The following is a 20,712-nucleotide window of genomic DNA, read 5'->3' as shown; positions in this document are numbered from 1 at the left end:
AGAGGCAAAGCGCTGCTCAACCTGGTACTGGCTACTGGGGATGACCTAGTCAGCGACCTAGTGATCGATGGGAAGCTGGGTGACAGCGACCACGAGCTGATCACCTTCACCATCCGCCGAAAAGCTGGCAAGTCAGTCAGCAACACGGAAGTCCTTGACTTCAGGAAAGCCGACTTTGACAAGCTCAGGAGGCTTGTCAGTGAGGCCCTAAGGGACCATGACCACGGGGAGAGGGGAGTTCAAGAAGAGTGGTTGCTCCTCAAGGGAGCGATCCTCAATGCACAAACTAAGTCTATTCCATCTCGGAGGAAAGGCAGCAAGAGGGCACAGCACCCCCCCTGGCTCTCCAGGAACCTAGCAGACCTCCTGAGGCTAAAAAGAAAGGCCTACAAAGGATGGAGGATGGGAGTCGCCTCCAAGGAGGATTATTCTGCACTGGTCTGGTCCTGTAGGGAGCATACCAGGAAAGCCAAGGCTGCAACTGAACTCCAACTAGCTTTGAGCATCAAGGACAATAAAAAGTCCTTTTTCAGATATGTGGGGAGCCAGAGGAAAAGCAGGGGCAACATTGGACCCCTGCTGAACCAGATGGGGCAACTGACAACTGACACCCAGGAAAAAGCCAACCTACTAAATAGGTACTTTGCGCCGGTCTTTCATCAGTCCCATGGGACACCCATGCCCGCGACGGGACAGGGAAGTCCGGGTAAGGGTGATCCCCTGCCCTCCATTAATGCTGACTTCATGAAGAAACATCTTGAGAAGCTGGATACCTTCAAGTCAGCCAGCCCTGACAATCTTCACCCCAGGGTAATCATGGAGCTGGCGAGCATCATAGCCCAGCCTCTAGCGCAGATCTTTGAAAACTCTTGGCGCTCTGGTGTAGTGCCCGAAGACTGGAAGAAGGCCAATGTGGTGCCTATCTTCAAGAAAGGGAGGAAAGTGGATCTGGCTAACTATAGGCCCATTAGCCTGACTTCTATCCTGGGGAAGATCTTAGAAAAGTTTATTAAAGAGGCCATCCTTAATGGACTGGCCGACGCCAACATCTTAAGAGATAGCCAGTACGGGTTTGTTGTGGGCAGGTCTTGCTTGACCAATCTCATTTCCTTCTATGACCAGGTGACCTATCACCTGGACAAGGGAGAAGAGATTGATGTCATATATCTAGACTTCAAAAAAGCCTTCAGTCTGGTTTCCCATGATCACCTCTTGGAGAAACTGGCCAATTGTCGCCTTGGGTCCTCCACAATCCACTGGGTAGGAAATTGGCTCCGGGGTCGGACCCAGAGGGTAGTAATTGATGGAAGTCACTCATCATGGTGTCCTGTGACCAGTGGGGTCCCCCAAGGCTCTGTCCTTGGACCCATACTGTTCAACATCTTCATTAATGATGTGGACACTGGAGTCAGAAGCGGACTGGCCAAGTTTGCTGATGACACCAAACTTTGGGGCAAAGCATCCACACCAGAAGACAGGCGGGTGATCCAGGCTGACCTGGACAGGCTCAGCAAGTGGGCGGATGAGAATCTGATGGTGTTCAACGCCAATAAATGCAAGGTTCTCCACCTTGGGAAGAAAAACCCTCAGCATCCTTATAGGCTCGGCAGTGCTATGCTGGCTAGCACTATGGAAGAAAGCGACTTGGGGGTCATCATTGACCACAAAATGAACATGAGCCTGCAGTGCGATGCTGCGGCTAGTAAAGCGACCAAAACACTGGCTTGCATCCATAGATGCTTCTCAAGCAAATCCCGGGATATCATTCTCCCCTTGTACTCGGCCTTAGTGAGGCCGCAGCTGGAGTACTACGTCCAGTTTTGGGCTCCACAATTCAAAAAGGACGTGGAGAAGCTTGAGAGAGTCCAGAGAAGAGCCACGCGCATGATCAGAGGTCAGGGAAGCAGACCCTATGATGACAGGCTGAGAGCCCTGGGGCTCTTTAGCCTGGAAAAACGCAGGCTCAGGGGTGATCTGATGGCCACCTATAAGTTTATCAAGGGTGACCACCAGTATATGGGGGAACGTTTGTTCACCAGAGCGCCCCAAGGGATGACGAGGTCAAATGGTCATAAACTACTACAAGACCGTTTCAGGCTGGACATAAGGAAGAATTTCTTTACTGTCCGAGCCCCCAAGGTCTGGAACAACCTGCCACCGGAGGTGGTTCAAGCGCCTTCATTGAACACCTTCAAGAGGAAACTGGATGCTTATCTTGCTGGGATCCTATGACCCCAGCTGACTTCCTGCCCTTTGGGCAGGGGGCTGGACTCGATGATCTTCTGAGGTCCCTTCCAGCCCTAATGTCTATGAAATCTATGAAATCTAAAATAAGTCTTTTAAATACTACAAAAAGAACTGTAGCTTTGCAGCTGGACAGGCTGAACTGCAAAAAAGACCAATGAATGTCCCTCAAAGTGGTTGACATTCGGCAGGTGTTAAGCGACACGAGTAAAGCAAAAAATAGACTGGAGTCTGGATACTGATTAAGAGCAGATTAAAGACCTGGAGGGATGTGGGCAGTGGGGTCCCACAGGGCTCGGTCCTCAGGCCCGTACTGTTCAGCGACTTGGACAAAGAGGTGAAAAGCACCTTGCTCAAATTCGCAGATGACACTAAGATGTGGGGAGAGGTGGGCACAGTAGAAAGGAGGGACAGGCTATAACTAGATTTGGACAGGTTACAGGGGCGGGCGGATGAGAATAGGATGGGATTCAATACTGACAAGTGCAAGGTACTGCACCTAGAGAGAAAGAACCAGCACCTAGGGAGAAAGAACGGCCACAAGTTGGTTGAGAGTAGGTTCAGGCTAGACATCAGGAGGCACTACTTCACAGTCAGGGCGGCTAGGATCTGGAACCAACTTCCAAGGGAAGTGGTGCTCGCTCCTACCTTGGGGGTCTTCAAAAGGAGGCTAGATAATCACCTAGCCGGGGTCGTTTGACCCCAGCATTCTTTCCTGCCCGTGGCAGGGGGTCGGACTTGATGATCTGTTCAGGTCCCTTCCTACCCTATCAACTATGAAACTATGAGGACAAAAAAATAGTAGATTTGTAAAGGATGTCCACTTAGCCTGCTATTCTGAGGACTAATCAATCTGGCCAAAATTTTCTAATTAGGCGAGCTAAAGCTAACCAGCTAAAAATGTGATCTGGAAGTATTGGAGGTGTTGAGGAGATGAATTCCCATTGAAGTCAATGGCTATAAGTGCTTGCTGAGCACCTCTGAAAACCAAATTAAATTAAGTAACTAAGTTAAAAGCACCTACGTTAGGAAGTGCTGGCATTTTTGCACATGCTACAGGCACTTGAACTTGAGACCAGTAAATGTTTCCCTGCCACCCCCTGCCCCAGGCAGTTAACACACAATTATGGTATAAAACGATGTTCTTAAAGGACCCTGATTCCTTGCAAACCCCCCCAAGAGTTGTGTTTACAGCAGTCCTTTGACTGCCATCTTCTAGCAAGTTTTAAAATCAATTCTAGACTTTTTTTCAAATTCAGGCTGATGGTATTTTAAAATTTCTGCAAATGCTTAAATGCTCAATAAAGTATAGAATTGGGATAACTTACGAATCAACGTGCAGAACTCTCTGGCCACTTCTCGAACACGCAGCTGCAATGATAGATTCAGGCAAACCTATAAAAATACATATTTTTTTTTTAGAACAAGAGTTTAAAGCATGTCTTAATAAGAAATAACTAGCATGTCATTGCCATGTGAGTTAACTAAAATGACTCACAACACATTTTGGACCATTATAATCATCATAATTTCACGATACTAAAAAAGCAAACAAAATGTCAGTATCAGTAAGAGATCCTTCAGTATTGCCTGTTGAACTTATATTTTCTTGTATAAAACACACACCTTTCTTCTCCCAAAACTCAGCCCCTCAAAATGTAGGTGCGTGCATTAAGCAAGTAAGTGATTTTCTGCCTGGAATAGAAGAACTCTAGTTTTTTTTCATAGATTCATAGACATTAGGGCTGGAAGGGACCTCGGAAGATCATCAAGTCCAGCCCCCTGACCCAGGGGCAGGAAGTCAGCGGGGGTCACAGGATCCCAGCAAGATAAGTATCCAAATTTCTCTTGAAGGTGTTCAATGTGGGTGCTTGAACCACCTCTGACGGCAGGCTATTCCAGACCTTGGGGGCTCGGACAGTAAAGAAATTCTTCCTTAAACGGTCTTGCAGGAGTTTATAACCGTTCCACCTTGTCATCCCTTTGGGCACTCTGGTGAACAAGTGTTAATATACAAGTAGCTCAGGGAGTCAGCTGATTTAATGACTCACTGATCTGCACTCTGCAGCAGTTAACAATGGTCTTGATATTCCACTAACATTTCTTAGGGCAATTTTTCCTGTCTGCTAGCTGCTCCTGGTCTCTCTACGCATATTTCATAGGCTTGGAACTATTTTTAGCTCTTTTCAAAATCATAGATCCATCCATAAAAACTGGTCTTCAACAGCTAGAGTTTCAGCTTTAGTTTAGCAGAAAAAGAGGATAAGTCACCTGAAAATTAGGCCTCTGTCTCTGATCTATACAGCTAAATATCTGGAAAAAACATTTTTTCTTCATTTTGGCTTCCAACAACAGGGTGCGTATTATACTCCAGGGCACAATGTATGTTAACAAATATGGTGGTAATAACAACAAATAAATAATAATAATTTTTAAAAAGTGTTATTGGTGCAAATGTATCACCAATTTCTCTCCTAGATGCTTTGATAGCATATATTTATTCAGCACTTGCACAACACTGCCTAAAGCTTAATGTGATATGCAGAAATTGCACTCTCAGCAACACAAACCCCCAAGTCATCTCAAAACTCAAATATTTTTACTTCAGATGAGGGATCAAACTAGAAAAGAGGTAGTGGCAATCTTCCACCAATTACTCTGCCCCTATGAGGTGCCACTCATTGACTGCGTTCAAAATAAGTCATGCACATTCTCTAGCTTCTTCTCCCACTCACTGAGCACACACTGAGGATCCTTTGGGCAGCTGAATTAGCTTCAGCTTAAATGAGTGGGGCAAACCTTGCAGAAATAATGTTTCAGGTTCTGCAAAACACAGGAAGATGTAACCACAGCAGTTAACCTAAAAAATAATCTCAGCCATAATAGCTACAGATTATTATAGCACTAGAACACAACCACATACTTGCTTCACTTTAAGCAGTCAAGAACATTTGAGTTTAACATGGACCCAATAAGCTTTGTAAGACCCATCACAGGAACAAGTCAACATTTTATTAGGAGTTGCCTCAACTACATGCTCAACTAGTGATGAAGATTGAAAAGAACCCTAGGTCCTATATCATCAGTTTCCTCTTGTAATATGACCAGATAAGGTTTCTGGAATCTTTACAATCTGATTATCTGTTACACATGCATACCATAGCATGTCAAGGGTACAAGGTAATTATTTTCTAACTTACAAAATATAAGTCCTTACCCAGTTGATGGCCAGGGCTTCTAAGTATTATTTAGCACTTGTGTAGACAGAAACTCATTAGTTGAGAAATTTAATCTAGCTGTAGTTAACAGTAAGATCCCAGTGTAAATGCCAACCAAGAATTCTTAGTCACTCTTTATTTAGGCAAACTTCCATTGAAGTAAGGCCCAAATCAATGGATTAGGTCCTAAGGAATGTGAACTCAATTGCTCTCTCTCTCAGTCAGCTTGTGTTGTCTAGGTAAGTTAATTAAAAGCTCCACCTTGTCGTCCCAGAACAAACAATCATTGAACTTTGTTTCATAAATTACAGAAATCATATTTCTCTACTGTCAGTTTTGTAATGAAGATTTTTTACTACAGTGTTTAGCTAACGTAAAAGAAAGTTCCTCCTTTCTCTTTTTAAATAGCTTCATTTTCCTAAGACATTCCCTGCGACATAGGTTTAAATCTTTCTTAAATACTTTAGTCTGTACAGAGTGTGTCAACATTTCATTTCAATATATAGTTTATATTAGGAGTGCACCAATAGAGATTTTTTGGGGCTGATACTGATAGCCAATATTTATGGAGGCATATCAGCTGATACCGATCTGATTACCGATACAGCTGCCTCCAGCTAGTAAGTCCGGTGTGGTGGAAGGGGAGGGGGGAGGGAAGGGGTGTCGGGGGGCCCAGATCAACACCCCCCATGGTGAGGGAGGGAGAGGGCAGGGGCAGGCACTGCACAGGCAGGGTGGGGGAGAGCCAGAGCCACAGCTCGTGGCATGGAGGGAGGCGGCTCCCACTGCTGTTTGCACCCCAAGAAGGCACGGGGGGGTGTGCTCCCTGGATTTGTGTGGAGAAGGGCACGGCAGGCTGCACAGGGCTCTTCTTGGTGGGGGCTGGGCTCAGAACAGGCACCAGCAGCACTAGGATGCTGCAACCACCCCTAATTTTGCCGCCGCTCCACTCCCAGCACTCCCACCAGCTGCTTGGCACAGCCCCAACTCTTCCTGGCACATGGGTGGAGGCAGGGTGTTGAGCTGGGGCTGAACCGGGCAGCTGGTGGTGGTGGCGCTGGGAGCAGAGTGGTGGTGAAATCCGGGGTGGCTACAGCATCCTCCCAGCACTGCCAGTGCCCACTCCGAGTCCAGCCCCCTCCGAGAAGAACCCCACGCAGCCCCAGCTGCAGCCTGCCCTAACCCACACAGATCTGCGGGGCCCATGCCCCCTCCCATGCCCTACCAGGGTGCAAGCAACAGCAGGAGCCACCTCCCACCCATGAGCCACAACTCTGCCCCCCCCAGGCAGCAGCACCCCCTGCCTCTACCCCCTCCCTCCTGCATGGAGCATTGATCTGCCCCACCCACACCCCTTCCCTCCCCTTCCACTACACTGGACTTACTAGTTGCAGGCAGCTCTCCACACTGCTGAGCTGTGTTCCTCACTGCCTGAGTGCTGCGCTAAGGCTGTGCGCAAAACGGGCATTTATCAGCCAAATTACTGACCTCACCAGGCCGATATCTGATACAGTCAATTTTCTTTATACCAGCACTGATCTGATATCGGACCAATGTATCAATGCACCTCTACTTTATATACGTTTATGTCAGTTGTGCATATAGTCGCATATGAATCTGACAACAATAAACAAAGAAATGAAAATGTTCACATAGGTTTCTCATCCTCGTATCTAGTTCAGAGGCTAAGAACAGATGTTGCATTAGTACGATGACAAGTTGTGCCTGTGTTTACCCTAGAACAGAAATGTCCTGAGATTGGCCTGTACACACATGTACGCACTACCAACCAGGGTTTGATGAGCAACTGAATGCATATAGCTCCCAAGAATAGCAGGGTCTCTAGCATTAGCTCTGCCATTAGCTCCAGCATTAGCTCTACTGAAGAGCTTTCACCTGCAGCTCCCAGGGACAGACTGACTGACTGGGCTCAGGCACTGGCTTCATGTGCCTTGAGTCCAACACTATCCAGTCATGTGACTCTGCAGACACTCACAGGTGTTCCCCCTTCTGTGCCTGATAACCAGTCTATTTTCTCTTTTAGGGCTTGGTTCACCTGTCATTTGCAGATGACACAAAGCTGGGGGGAGCAATGGATACACTGGACGGTAGGGCTAGGATTCGAAGTGACCTAGAGAAATTGGAGGATTGGGCCAAAAGAAATCTTATGAGGTCAACAAGGACAAGTGTCAAGTCAGTCCTGCACTTAGGACAGAACAATCCCATGCACCAGTACAGGCTGGGGGCTGACTGGCTGGGCAGCAGCTCTGCAGAAAAGGATGTGGGAGTTACAGTGGACAATAAGCTGAATATGAGTCAACAGTGTGCCCTTGTTGCAAAGAAGGCTAACAGCATACTGGGCTGAATTGGTAGGTGTGTTGCCTGAATTGATAGGTCAAGAGAAGTGATTATTCCCCTCTATTCAGCACTGGTGAGGCCACATCTGGAGTACTGTGTCCAGTTTTGGGGCAGAAAAGATGTGGACAAACTGGAGAGGGGCATATGACAGAACAAGAAGCAACAGTCACAAGTTGCAGCAAGGGAAGTTTAGGTTAGGTATTAGGAAGAATTTTCTCACTAGGAGGGTAATAAAGCACTGGAACAGGTTACCAGAGGTTATGGAATCTCCATCCTTGGAGGTTTTTCAAGACATGGCTAGACAAACTTTTAGCTGGGATGATCATGCTTTGAGCAGGAGGTTGGACTAGATGATTCTATCTGACTGCAGCTTGGGGCTTCTGAGATGCCTATAGACCTGCCCTGTTTGCAGCTTACTGCTCTGTGACTACCTCCTTGGGAAGGTTACTCCTCACCCAGGGCAGCCACTAACCCATGTAGCTACAGGTCTGCCTGCTAGTTGGCATCTGGTTTACAAGCAGTTAGCTTGTGTATTAACTACCACCCTGCCCAGCCCAGGGACAGCTCAGTTTTCTATTACAGTTCATCCTGGGACAAAATGGTTTCTTGAGGGACAAATGCAATGTCTGTTTGTAGCCAGACACTAGCAGTTAAGGGGCCAATCTTTTCCTCCAACTATTACTGTACACTAATCATGACTGATGACCAAGATACAACGCAGCTATGTGTTTTGCTTCAAGAGCAAAGATCAAACAAACAATCAGGACCTAATTGCAGGGAAGAGTGAGCAGTCATCTACAGACCATGGTAACTCAGAAATCAAGCTGTAAGGGAGACAAAAATTAATCTGTTTAATATTTACTTGGTTAAAATGTAGGTATTCCTTGTTTAGATTTTTTTTAATATTCTCTTGATGGAATGGGTGGATTTTAGTCAAACAGTCAAAGCAGAGAAACAAAGAGGAAAAAAAAATAAGAGCTCTTAAAAGTCTGAAATACCACCAATAGATTATTTACAGTAGCCTAAAAATATTTGTATGTAACTCTTAAATTCTCTTCTCTTCACCCAGGAAAGAGACTTTTAGACACCCAGAATTGTACTGCACATCTGGTGCCACCTTTCTTGTTGATATAAGCCACTGAGAAAGTGTTCATCATTATTAAAACAGCACACCTGATCAGGACCAGAACTATAGTAACAAGAGTATAACTAATTGTTCAGTACTTGATCCAGTTGATACTGTGTTGGAGGTCTGTTTTCCATTAACCTTGGATGTTGAAAGCTGACATTAAATTTATCCCCAACCTGTGTTTCTGACATACTGTAGCCCTCCAAGTACATAATGGCAACAGGGCAAGGGATTATAGAATAACAAGTCCCATGAGCTCAAACCTATGGAGAGGCCCTATGTCCTCTAGCTTATTGGTATCAGAGACATTATTCAAATCACAAAGAGTGTGCAGTCTGACAGATATAACTGGAAAACAAGTGATGCTATGCCTTGTGGCCCCCAGCTTCTAAATCTTTTCTGAGAAATCAGTCTCTACAGAACTTTATTATTCTTGGAGGCCAAGTATCATAAGCAGGACTACCAAAGAGTCATTTTGCTATAGGTGATGGTGACAATCCTAATTATTTTGAAATAAAATCTGGACAGTGCAATGCTTGCTCTGTTAGCCTTGAGCAGAGGATACTCTGAAAAACAGATTGTTTTAAAATGGATTTACAAAGCAGCCATTCTACCAAAGAAATTACTGCTAGCTAATATTTTGGAAAGCAACATTAGGCAAATAGACCAAAAAGTAAAAGCATGCAAGAAATATCTGTTGCATGTGGAGCTAAAAATATTTCCTATCTGAGGTTCATATAATATTACATAAACAGATATTCTTTGGATTATCAAGAGAGAAAAAAAATCATTTTTGAAAATTGCTATGATAAATTTTTTCATTTCCACCCTGAACTCTGGCTCCTGGAAGAAGCCTCTTCAAGAACTCCAGGTAGAGTTCTGTCTTCGGCATGCTTTGGTATGAGAAACGGAGCAGAGTCGAGTCCTTACACCCTCTTGTTCCCTGGGAGATCAATTACTGCAGTTTGAAAGTGATATATTGCAGTGTTCATACTTTGGGAATTCAAATAGTTGGAGAATGTGATGTCAATAACCTTGATTTTGGCCTGGCATCTCAGTCTAATGAATGAGCAGGCAAGACCTGCTAAGTCTGCTTAAGATTCGTTTTTCTGATGAAACAGATCCAACACTGAAATTTCATGCCACTTTGTCCCCTAATCAGAGGAACCATATCAGTGTGTCTGTAACCATGCTTACTTGAAGGATGGAGATGGGTTCCCTACAAATTCCCTGTTTTTCACACCACTAAACATATGTGATCAGCAGCGATCCAGGTTTTCTGTTTCCCACAGAAAAACAGAGGAAGATACGGACTCCCCCTTTTGTCAGCGGAAAATGTGGATTTTTCATTTTAGTGGAGAAACCCATGGATTTTGCAGTTTTGCAAAGAGCTCTCTGCAGGTTGGCAGAGGTCTATCCTGCAGGAAGCTAGGAGGGAGTGGGAAGAGAGCAGTCAGGCAGGTGGCGGATGTATATGCCAGGCAACCTAGACAGCAGCTCCTACAGGTAAGTGAGGTGGGAGAGACTGAGGTCCCCATAAGGAGCGAGGGAGTTAGGCCGGGTGTGGCTGGGGCTGCTGCTAGCCAGGCAGTGTGTGGGGCTTAGGGCCCCAGCGGTGAGTGGGATGGGGCTGCAGGCAGTTCATCCAGGGGGCAGGGTTGGCTCTCTGTTGCTGCGTGCACTCCTGGGGGGGGAAAAGGGGGACCTATGCCCCCCAGATCTGTGTGGGGTGGGAGGCAGGCTGCCCACTGTGGGCTTGGGCTCCTGCCCTGCTGCCCACCCCCAGGGCCTCCACAGCCTAGAGGGTGTGACCCGGCGCTGCAGGACACAGCAGGGCCACAAAGGAAAGCTGCTGGCCAGCTGTGAGCTCCGTAATGCCCTGGCAAAACATCCCCTGTGCACGAGGCAGCAGCGAGGGGCACAACTCCGCACCGCCACCCCCGCTGCTGCCCCTTGTGCAGGGGCCACATCACCATGGCAGCACAGAGTTTGCAGCAGCAAGCAACTTTCCTGTGCAGCCCCACTATACCCTGAAGTACTCGGTTGCACTTGTTGGCCTACACCAGCCCCAGGAAAGGGTAGCAGGGTGGGAGCCCAAGTCTGCAGCAGGCACCCCTGCGCACAGATTTGGGGAGCACAGGTTTCCCATCCCCCCAGAGTGAGCACAGCAGTGGGGAGCCTGCCCTACTCCAAGCCCAAGCCCACAACAGGCAGCAGGGAGGGAGCCAGGCTCCATTCCGCTGCAGCAGCCTCTGCCTTCTGTCAGGGACAGGGGGCTGTGGACCCAGGTCCCTGGCCCCACAGCCCAGGCAGCTGGAGACCCCCTCCAGCATGGCCGGGAGAGGCAGGGGCATCTGTGAGGGGGCAAGGAACATCAGCAGGGCCAGGGTGCTATGGGGAGGGGTAAGGGGCACCAGCAGGGCAAGGGGGTTGTGGGGGGTAGTGAGGGGCCTTTCATTTTAATAATGGATTTTGGGTTTTTATCAGAGAATTTGCAGTTTTTTTCAGGGAAAACCAGGATTCCTGGTGATCAGGTCAAAATAACATCACGAGCATAGTATACTCTAGATTTTCCTTTATGCCAGGGCTATATGATTTCTAAGCTGCTGGGGACCACACATCCCACGGACCTAACCAGTGGGAGTAAAAGGCCACATTAACGGCGGCCACAGGCTGCACACAATACAGACCCCCCTGCAACCTCTCACCATGCACTCAAGTCACACTGGCCTCAGCTTCAGCTCCCTGCCACCCACCCCGAGGGCAGGCACAAAAAGCAGAAGTCAGAGAAGGGAGGGGATCCTAGAAACTCTGGCTGCTGTTGCAGTTGGAGTAAGCTGTGGGTGGGCAGGGGGGGCAGCAACCAGACAGGAACCCAGGAGTTGCAACTTAACCCCTTATGCACTGCATGTGACCCACTGCTACCTGGACAGCTCTGCTTTATGCTAATAGACTCCCTCAGGACTGGGGCTATTTTTTTTCCCTTGTTTGTATGTGCAACCATGGAAACCTTTAAGCAAAGTATTAACTCATGAAGAAGCATGCTCCCCAAGATTTTTATAGTAACCAGTTCCTTCTTTCCATAGTTTTAGGGAGAGCTGCAGTTGTGTCACAGTGATATATATAACTCACTGCTCTTTTCTTACATCTCAGGCAATTTGGGATGCATGAAGGGACTTTGCCCCCCAGCAGCTACTGTTAGGAAAATCTCTCTCAAAAACAACTCTGAATCCAGAGAATTTTCTAACCTCAATTGGCACTGCAGGAGGCACCTGTTCAGACAAACTACATAGGAGGTTGATGCAGCATCGTCAGAACAGGACATTTCTAGTGAAAGAGGCCAAGTATAAGCTCAGAATCTAATAAGTCAAGAATAAGAATAATACAGGTTTTGGTTCCTTTTTCTTTTCTTCTTGTTCTAAGCAGCAAATCCAGTCACAATCTTTCTGCAGCTGCAGGAGGCAAATTAATCTCAATGTGTGTTTAGGGGTGTGACGACTCTCAGCCAACCCAGACCCATAAAAATGAGCTGCAAGTAGGGTCACACACATTTTATTGGATTTCTGGATTCTCTTACAAAAGAGATTTAGCTTTAATTGCAATTTCACTAAAAATACTGTGTTTCATAAGTAAAAATACAGGAAAAAATGGACACAATCTAAACAGCTCCCTCAAGTCACACTGGCCTCAGCTTCAGCCCCTTGGGACTCGGAGCGGTGGGGCAGCAAAGCCACCAGTCGCAGGGCTCAAGTGCCTATATACTAATGCTAGGAGCATGGGGAACAAGCAGGATGAATTAGCGTTCCTGCTTGCACTAAACACCTATGACTTAGTGGGGCTAACAGAGACCTGGTGGGATTCATTCCATGACTGGGCGGTACATATTGGAGGGCTATAGCTTGTATAGAAAGGACAGGTCGGGGAAGAAAGGGGGGGGGTTGCACTTTATGTCAGTGAGCAATATACATCAACCCTCATCAAGACAGCATACAAGGATGAGGAAGTAGAAGGATTGTGGGTTAGGCTACATGGGGGGCAAGGAGAAAGGGATTTGGTGGTAGGGGTCTGCTACAGACCCCCACACCAAGGGGAAGAAATAGATGCGGGGCTCCTGAGGCAACTCTCGGAGACCATAAAAGCTAAAGAGGCGGTAGTCATGGGGGACCTAAACTACCCGGACATCTGCTGGGAGACGCAGACAGCAAGGTCCCATCGCTCACACAGGTTTCTAACTTGTGTACAGGACCTCCACCTGACACAGGAGGTGCATGGTCCCACTAGGGGGAATACCATACTGGATCTGGTATTGGCAACAGGGGATGACATGATAGGGGACCTCCAGATCGGTAGCCATTTGGGGGACAATGATCACCTTATAATAGAATTCAACATAAGACGGCGAGTGGGTAAGGTAACTAGTAGGGTGAAAGTGCTAGACTTTAGGAAAGCTGATCTCAATGCACTCAGGCGATTAGTCAAAGAAGCACTGCAGAGTAGGAGTTTTGAAGGGATGGGAGCCCAAGAAGGGTGGCTGTGCCTAAAGGAAACGATCCTTCGGGCACAAAACAAGACGATCCCCGAGCGAGGCAAAAAAGGGAAAGGGGCCAGGAGGCTTCCATGGCTGACCAGAGAAATCCAGGGCAGCCTAAGGGCCAAAAGGGGAACACATAAAAAGTAGAAACAGGGTGAGATCACTAAAGATGAATATACCTCCTCTGCTCGTGCTTGTAGGGAGGCAGTTAGGTGGGCCAAAGCTACCATGGAGCTAAGGATGGCAACCCAAGTAAAAGACAACAAGAAATTGTTTTTTAGATATATTGGGAGTAAAAGGAAGGCCCAGGGAGGAATAGGACCCCTGCTAAATGGGCAGAAACAATTGGTGACAGACAGGGGGGACAAGGCTGAACTCCTCAACGAGTTCTTTGCCTCAGTCTTCCTAAGTGAGGGGCACGACAAGTCTCTCACTGGGGTTGTAGAGAGGCAGCAGCAAGGCGCCAGACTTCCATACGTAAATCCTGAGGTGGTGCAGAGTCATTTGGATGAACTGGATGCCTTTAAGTCAGCAGGCCCGGATGGGCTCCATCCGAGGGTGATGAAGGCACTGGCCGACATCATTGCAGAGCCACTGGCGGGAATATTCGAATGCTCCTGGCGCACGGGCCAAGTCCCGGAGGACTGGAAAAGGGCTAACGTGGTCCCCATTTTCAAAAAGGGGAGGAAGGAGGACCCAGGCAACTATAGGCCCGTCAGTCTCACCTCCATCCTTGGTAAAGTCTTTGAAAAAATTATCAAGGCTCACATTTGTAAGAGCCCGGCAGGGCAAATTATGCTGAGGGGAAGCCAGCACGGGTTTGTGGCGGGCAGATCGTGCCTGACCAATCTAGTCTCTTCCTATGACCAGGTTACGAAACGCCTGGACACAGGAGGAGGGGTGGATGTCGTATACTTAGACTTCAGGAAGGCCTTCGATACGGTATCCCACCCCATACTGGTGAACAACCTAAGAGGCTGTGATGTGGATGACTACACAGTCCGGTGGGTGGCGAATTGGCTAGAGGTTCGCACCCAGAGAGTCGTGGTGGATGGGTCGGTCTCGACCTGGAAGGGTGTGGGCAGTGGGGTCCCGCAGGGCTCGGTCCTTGGACCGATACTCTTTAATGTCTTCATCAGCGACTTGGACGAGGGAGTCAAATGTACTCTGTCCAAGTTTGCAGATGACACAAAGCTATGGGGAGAAGTGGACACGCCGGAGGGCAGGGAACAGCTGCAAGCAGACCTGGATAGGTTGGACAAGTGGGCAGAAAACAACAGGATGCAGTTCAACAAGGAGAAATGCAAAGTGCTGCACCTAGGGAGGAAAAATGTCCAGCACACCTACAGCCTAGGGAATGACCTGCTGGGTGGCACAGAGGTGGAAAGGGATCTTGGAGTCCTAGTGGACTCCAAGATGAACATGAGTCGGCAGTGTGACGAAGCCATCAGAAAAGCCAATGGCACTTTATCGTGCATCAGCAGATGCATGACGAATAGGTCCAGGGAGGTGATACTTCCCCTCTATCAGGCGCTGGTCAGACCGCAGTTGGAGTACTGCGTGCAATTCTGGTCGCCACACTTCAAGAAGGATGCGGATAACCTGGAGAGGGTCCAGAGAAGGGCATCTCATATGGTCAAGGGCCTGCAGACCAAGCCCTACGAGGAGAGTCTAGAGAAACTGGATCTTTTCAGCCTCCGCAAGAGAAGGTTGAGGCGCGACCTTGTGGCTGCCTATAAGTTCATCACGGGGGCACAGAAGGGAATTGGTGAGTATTTATTCACCAAGGCGCCCCCGGGGGTTTACAAGAAATAATGGCCACAAGCTAGCAGAGAGCAGATTTAGATTGGACATTAGGAAGAACTTCTTCACAGTTCGAGTGGCCAAGGTCTGGAACGGGCTCCCAAGGGAGGTGGTGCTCTCCCCTACCCTGGGGGTCTTCAAGAGGAGGTTAGATGAGTATCTAGCTGGGGTCATCTAGACCCAGCACTCTTTCCTGCTTATGCAGGGGGTCAGACTTGATGATCTATTGAGGTCCCTTCCGACCCTAACATCTATGAATCTATGAATCTCAAAAATATAGACTACATGGGCCCCTCATCAAGGTGCCAGTTCCAATTCTAGTTCCAGCTACACAGAAAGAAATAAAAATGAGATGCCTCTTCATATTTCAAGCTCTCCTGTCTTGTTTTCAGTTCTGTCCAGTCAAATATCTGCACTTTTTTTTTTTAAAAGGAAGAAACTTTCTAAAGCAAAAATTATACAATTTGCCTAATTTAAGTTTATGCTCAGGCTTCCATGCATTACATTTATTTTGATTAGTTGCCATATAGTACATTAATATTACAGATACATATTGCTCTTTACAGTAATTAAAATTAACAATTTCCAAGCCCGAAGCAGGCTACATAAATAAAACTCTATAAGTGCTGAAGTGTATTTCTCAAAATAAATTGGATTTTTCAATTGTGTAACTGATATATGCTTGTACCAAACTATATAAGCCTTTTGTAGCAAGAGGTTTAAATGTTTAATTTATTCCACTATATCTATTAAATAAATCACTAGTGGCCCCTTCGTTATATAAAGGATTGAAGGGAAATTTATTCTCAGTGAAGAAATGTTAAGACCAGGACACTCCACACTGCAATCTTCTGATTACGCAACTAACCTACTGCAATAAATTTTGCTGGTATGTGAACTTCTGACATCGTAGCAGCTAATTTCTGGGGTAGCTCACTGGATAATTCTAGTAGCAAGTTTCTTGTAATATTTAGATCTTGTAAGGCACTCAGAGTACAGTGACAGGAGATGTCTAAATGCCCTAAACTTGATTAGTGTATATATTTTCTGTTATACCCACTAATCAGAATGACTCAAAGAGGTTTGTTTGTTTTAAGAAGTGCAGACAGACATCTGCCTACATTACAGATGACTATGAAAACCATTTATGGTACTATATAGCAGCCCCAAAATGAAAGTGTGTTGGAATAGAAAAAAACTTAAGGGCTAGGTGCAGATATGGACATTCAGAAAGACTGAGGCAGAATCAATCCAAGTTATGCAGTTTTTTATAAGCAACATAGTTTAGATTGGTAGAGAACAGAACACATATTCACCCTTTGGTGGGAGTGCAAATCCTAGACCAGGTTCCACCATTTTAAATGAGTCTGTGTGCTGTACTTCTGTTCTGTTATGGGTATAGACTGGTTTTGGGCACTGAACTTCTGTTCTGTTACAAGTATGGACCAGTTTCCATCACTTATACCAGTAAAAGTGTAATGTCTGTACCTGGCCAAGATCTCTCAAGCTTTTGCACAACTAAACAGAACTGTGTGAAACTGTTGCTGAAGGGACACAACAGAGGAAGAATACAGGCACTGACAGTCACCTTCAAAAGAAACCTAAGATGACTACGGGCTGTGGGCTGGGCCTCTCTGCACCCTGCTGCCTTTGCCCTGGGAGCCATACACTGTCTGTGCCACGCAGCCCCTGCTCACCCAGCGGTGGGAGGCAAGGCATGGCATCACATGGCTTCCAGGGCAATGACAGCAGGGCGCAGAGCCCCAAGCCCACAGTGTACAGCCTGCCTCTGCCCTGCTCACAAATCGGGGGGGCAGGGCACATGTCCCTTGTGCCTGCCCGGGGGGGGGGGGGGGGGGAGGGGGTGCAAAGGCAGGAGCCACCCCTCCCCCCAAGCCTGGACCACAGTTCCATCCCACAACCCACCCCAGCCCTGGGGCCCCACTCATCCCAGCCTCTGCCCCACTCCCTCCCTCACCATGGGGGCCTCAATCCACCCCTTCGCCTCCACAGACTTACCTGCTGAGCCTATCCCTGTCCATCATCTGTCTGTGTCTGCCCCTCACTCCCAAGCCACAGCCACCCCACCCTTGATGTTGCCCCCCACTCCTGACCCACAGTACCCCAATCCCTGGGCTCCAAACCCCATGCACACACACCCAAAGCCCCCCACATCTTTACAAATTCCTACATACACCCCACACCCACTCCACAACCATACAAAGTACCTGCATAATTTTGCATAATTTTTTCTGCACATCATTTTGAATTTTTAGCTGTGCAATTAAAATCGTGATTAATTGCGATTAATTTTTTTAATCATGCAACTAATTGTGATCAATTTTTTTAATCGTTTGACAGCCCTAGTTCTTACTGAATCTTCCTGAGAATTCTACAACATATGAGAGTCATAAGGAATTAATCACTCATTTTCTAATGACTGAAAGAATTATAATTGCAAAAGCCTGAAAAAAGTGACACTCCTCAAATCAGTGACTAGTTCCAAACAGTCTAGGAAGTTTTAGTAATGGAAAAACTGTACCAAGTCAATATTCTACAGGAAAGAAGGAAAAAAGATACTTATTTAGAAACTTGGTGGAGATCCTTGGAATTTAGTGCTTCCAAACCATAAAGTTTGAGAAACTTATTGGAATACTGAGCAAAGTGCAAGTTCTATGAGCTAACAGTAAAGATCACACTTAGAATAAATTTGAAATCTAAAAGCAAAGCTAAATAGAAGATAGTGAGATATGTATTACACAGCATTCTGAGGGAAAAGAAGGGTTGAATTATTGAGAAGGTAACATACAGAGATGAAAAAATACAAAAGCTTAATGACTGAAACATAAAGGACCTGTCAGAGACTGAAGGAACACGACGCTCTTCTGCATGGATCATGACTTGGGTTAAGGTAGCACTGTTGATGGAAAATAAATACTTGTCTTGATGTATATTTTAGAGAAGTAGATACATCTTCAGACACATATTTTTATTTGGCAAGTTGGATTAGTTAATATATAAGGGTGGGGATGTTTTTGGTTTGTTTGGTTTTTTAAAAAAGCCTTTCACAAAACTTTAGTTCATGGTTGAAATAACCTGACAGGGTAACTTAAATACTACTTTGTACTTTTGTGCTCGGTGTAGAAAAAAAAATCAATTTTAAAACTGGTAGCACAAAGAGTGCAAGCATATACATTCATCATCTCTCACCAAAAAAAAAGCAGCAGAAATTAATGAAATCACAAACCCAACACAATAGCATTTGTAAGGCAGCATCACAGCTGTCCAGCAAGCTTCTTTATATTTGGTAGAACTATCACAGTTAAGCATTTGTCCATTTTATTGTTCTTTTAGAAAGTTTTCCTGAGTTGTAAAGCACAGGGGTGGGCAAAATGGCAGATCCAGCCAACACTGCTCAATGGAGACCCTGGCCCAATGCTGTCAAAGCCCCACCACTACTAGGGCCGCCACAGAAACCAGCCAGAGCCACATGGGCAAGGGCTGCTGAGATATGTAGTCTACTGTGAGCCCAATCTGGCCCATGGACAAAACTTTGCTGACCCGCATTAGCACTAGAGTAGCAATCAGCATGATTCAGTTCTGCTATTACTCAAGAAATAGCTGTAATTAAATATAAAAAAAATACAGAAAATAAAAATAATTCTTCCCAATATGGTTCATAGCTAGATAAACAAACTACCTCGTTTAACAAGATCACCTTTATAAAGTAACTAACAGTTTATAAATATTCCTAAAGTCTCTTCTCAGTGCATCTTTAGATCTTCTGACTGTACCAAAAATGGTTCTCTTTCAGTTCACAGTATTTTTTGGTGAAATACCTCACAAGAGCAGTTTCAAAGAAATAAGGGAGAAAAACTTATGTGTATGCATACACACATTTTAATACATTAAATATTAATATATTAAATCATTTGACATTAAATAGATGAATCATGATGAATAAATCAATCATAGATGAAACAATTTTTGAGTTGTGTTATTACCCATACAAAACACACTTGTAAGCTGTTTATGAAACTCAGGTGGCTTGAAGAAAACTTCATCAAGGTAAGACGCATAAAAACAGACAGTTGCCTATTTTCAGCAGGCCATTTTCCAGCTATTGGCAAAAACAGATTACCTTTGATTTAAACACAATTCTGTTTGAAAGAAGTCAGATACTTATTTTTCACAAGTAGTTAAATCATCTAGTTATGTTCACCTTACACAAAGAGACCAAGTTCCAAACAAAAGTTAAGGATGCCTGTTAACAAGAATCGCCCATGTCAGTAATTCTGCATCACATCTACTCAGAACAAAAGCAAATGAAGGGGTTTAAAAAAAAAAAAAAAAGAAAACTATCCCAATTATCTTCCAAGTATTTACAGTTATGAGATATCTATTTATCCTTCAAACATCAGGGAGCTGATTAGGACAAAAAGTATCCTAGGGATCAGATCTGAAGGGACTCCGTATATAAAACGGTAAAAGCATAAGGAGGAAGATACTGAAACAACTATTTTTCCAAGATAAAAATATATTCATGTCCAACAACTTTACATTTAGAAATCATATCTGACAACATCCATTAAGCAAACATCTTAGGAGACAGATAAAAGTACGAAACACTTTATTTGGTTTTTGACTGGACCCAACTCTTCCAAAACCTACTTCTACATTTTTTCTGATAGGAAGCAGAAAGGTGGCATGATCTTGCTGCTTATTGCTACATATGTACATGCTTCAATCACAACTAGAACTTAGCTGTTTAACTCTGGATATGGACAGGCACTCATTTCCAGCACTAAGAATTTCTGCTTCAGCCCCCTGGCCTGAGGGCCCCACAGAAAAGCTCTCCAGCCAGGGGACTGGAACAGAAACCCCAGCCCTACAAGAGTGCTGCTCCTTGGGTCACCCCTGCCTTTAAGGGATTGACAGCCTGTGCTCTCCCCTGCTAGGGGAAGCACCACACTGTCAATGAGCAGTTAGCAACTGCTGAAAAATGGCAGCTGCCATGGACAGCCCTGCACCCTACAGGGCTGGAAGGGGCAAGAACTATCCTTGCTACTTCCAGTCCCCATCCCACTGCACAGGTTGAGGTAACTCCTGTGCAGGGCAGGGAGCAGTACAGTTCTACTCCTTCCTGAGATACTAGTGATGGGTTAAACAATAGGGAAATTCCTCCTGACCTCTGCACAGACCAGGGTCATGGAATCATAGAAAATTAGGATTGAAAGGGACCTCAGGACACCATAAAACCCAACCCCCTGCTCAAAGAAGGACCATCCCCAACTAGCTCATTCCAGTCAGGGTTTGTCAAATTTGGCCTTAAAAACCTCTAAGGATGAAGAATCCACTACCTCTCTAGGTGGATTGTTCCAGTGCTTCCCCACCCTCCTAGTGAGAACGTTTTTTCCTAATATCCAACC

General features: G+C 45.9%; 1 protein-coding gene across 1 annotated transcript in view; it reads right to left on the bottom strand.

Annotated features, from left to right (window-relative positions):
* The window catches only part of CHM (CHM Rab escort protein), a 156,439-nt gene that overhangs the window by 123,410 nt on the left and 12,317 nt on the right, over positions 1-20,712 (bottom strand). Inside the window, exon 2 of the mRNA XM_014607267.2 lies at positions 3,573-3,639. Within this exon, the coding sequence (XP_014462753.1) occupies positions 3,573-3,639 (67 nt within the window). The remainder of the gene's footprint in view (positions 1-3,572; positions 3,640-20,712) is intronic.

Source organism: Alligator mississippiensis, chromosome 8, assembly GCF_030867095.1.
Source record: "Alligator mississippiensis isolate rAllMis1 chromosome 8, rAllMis1, whole genome shotgun sequence".
Lineage (NCBI taxonomy): Eukaryota > Metazoa > Chordata > Crocodylia > Alligatoridae > Alligator > Alligator mississippiensis.
The sequence above is the reverse complement of the archived record's forward strand: the minus strand, read 5'-3'. Positions and strand labels throughout refer to the sequence as shown.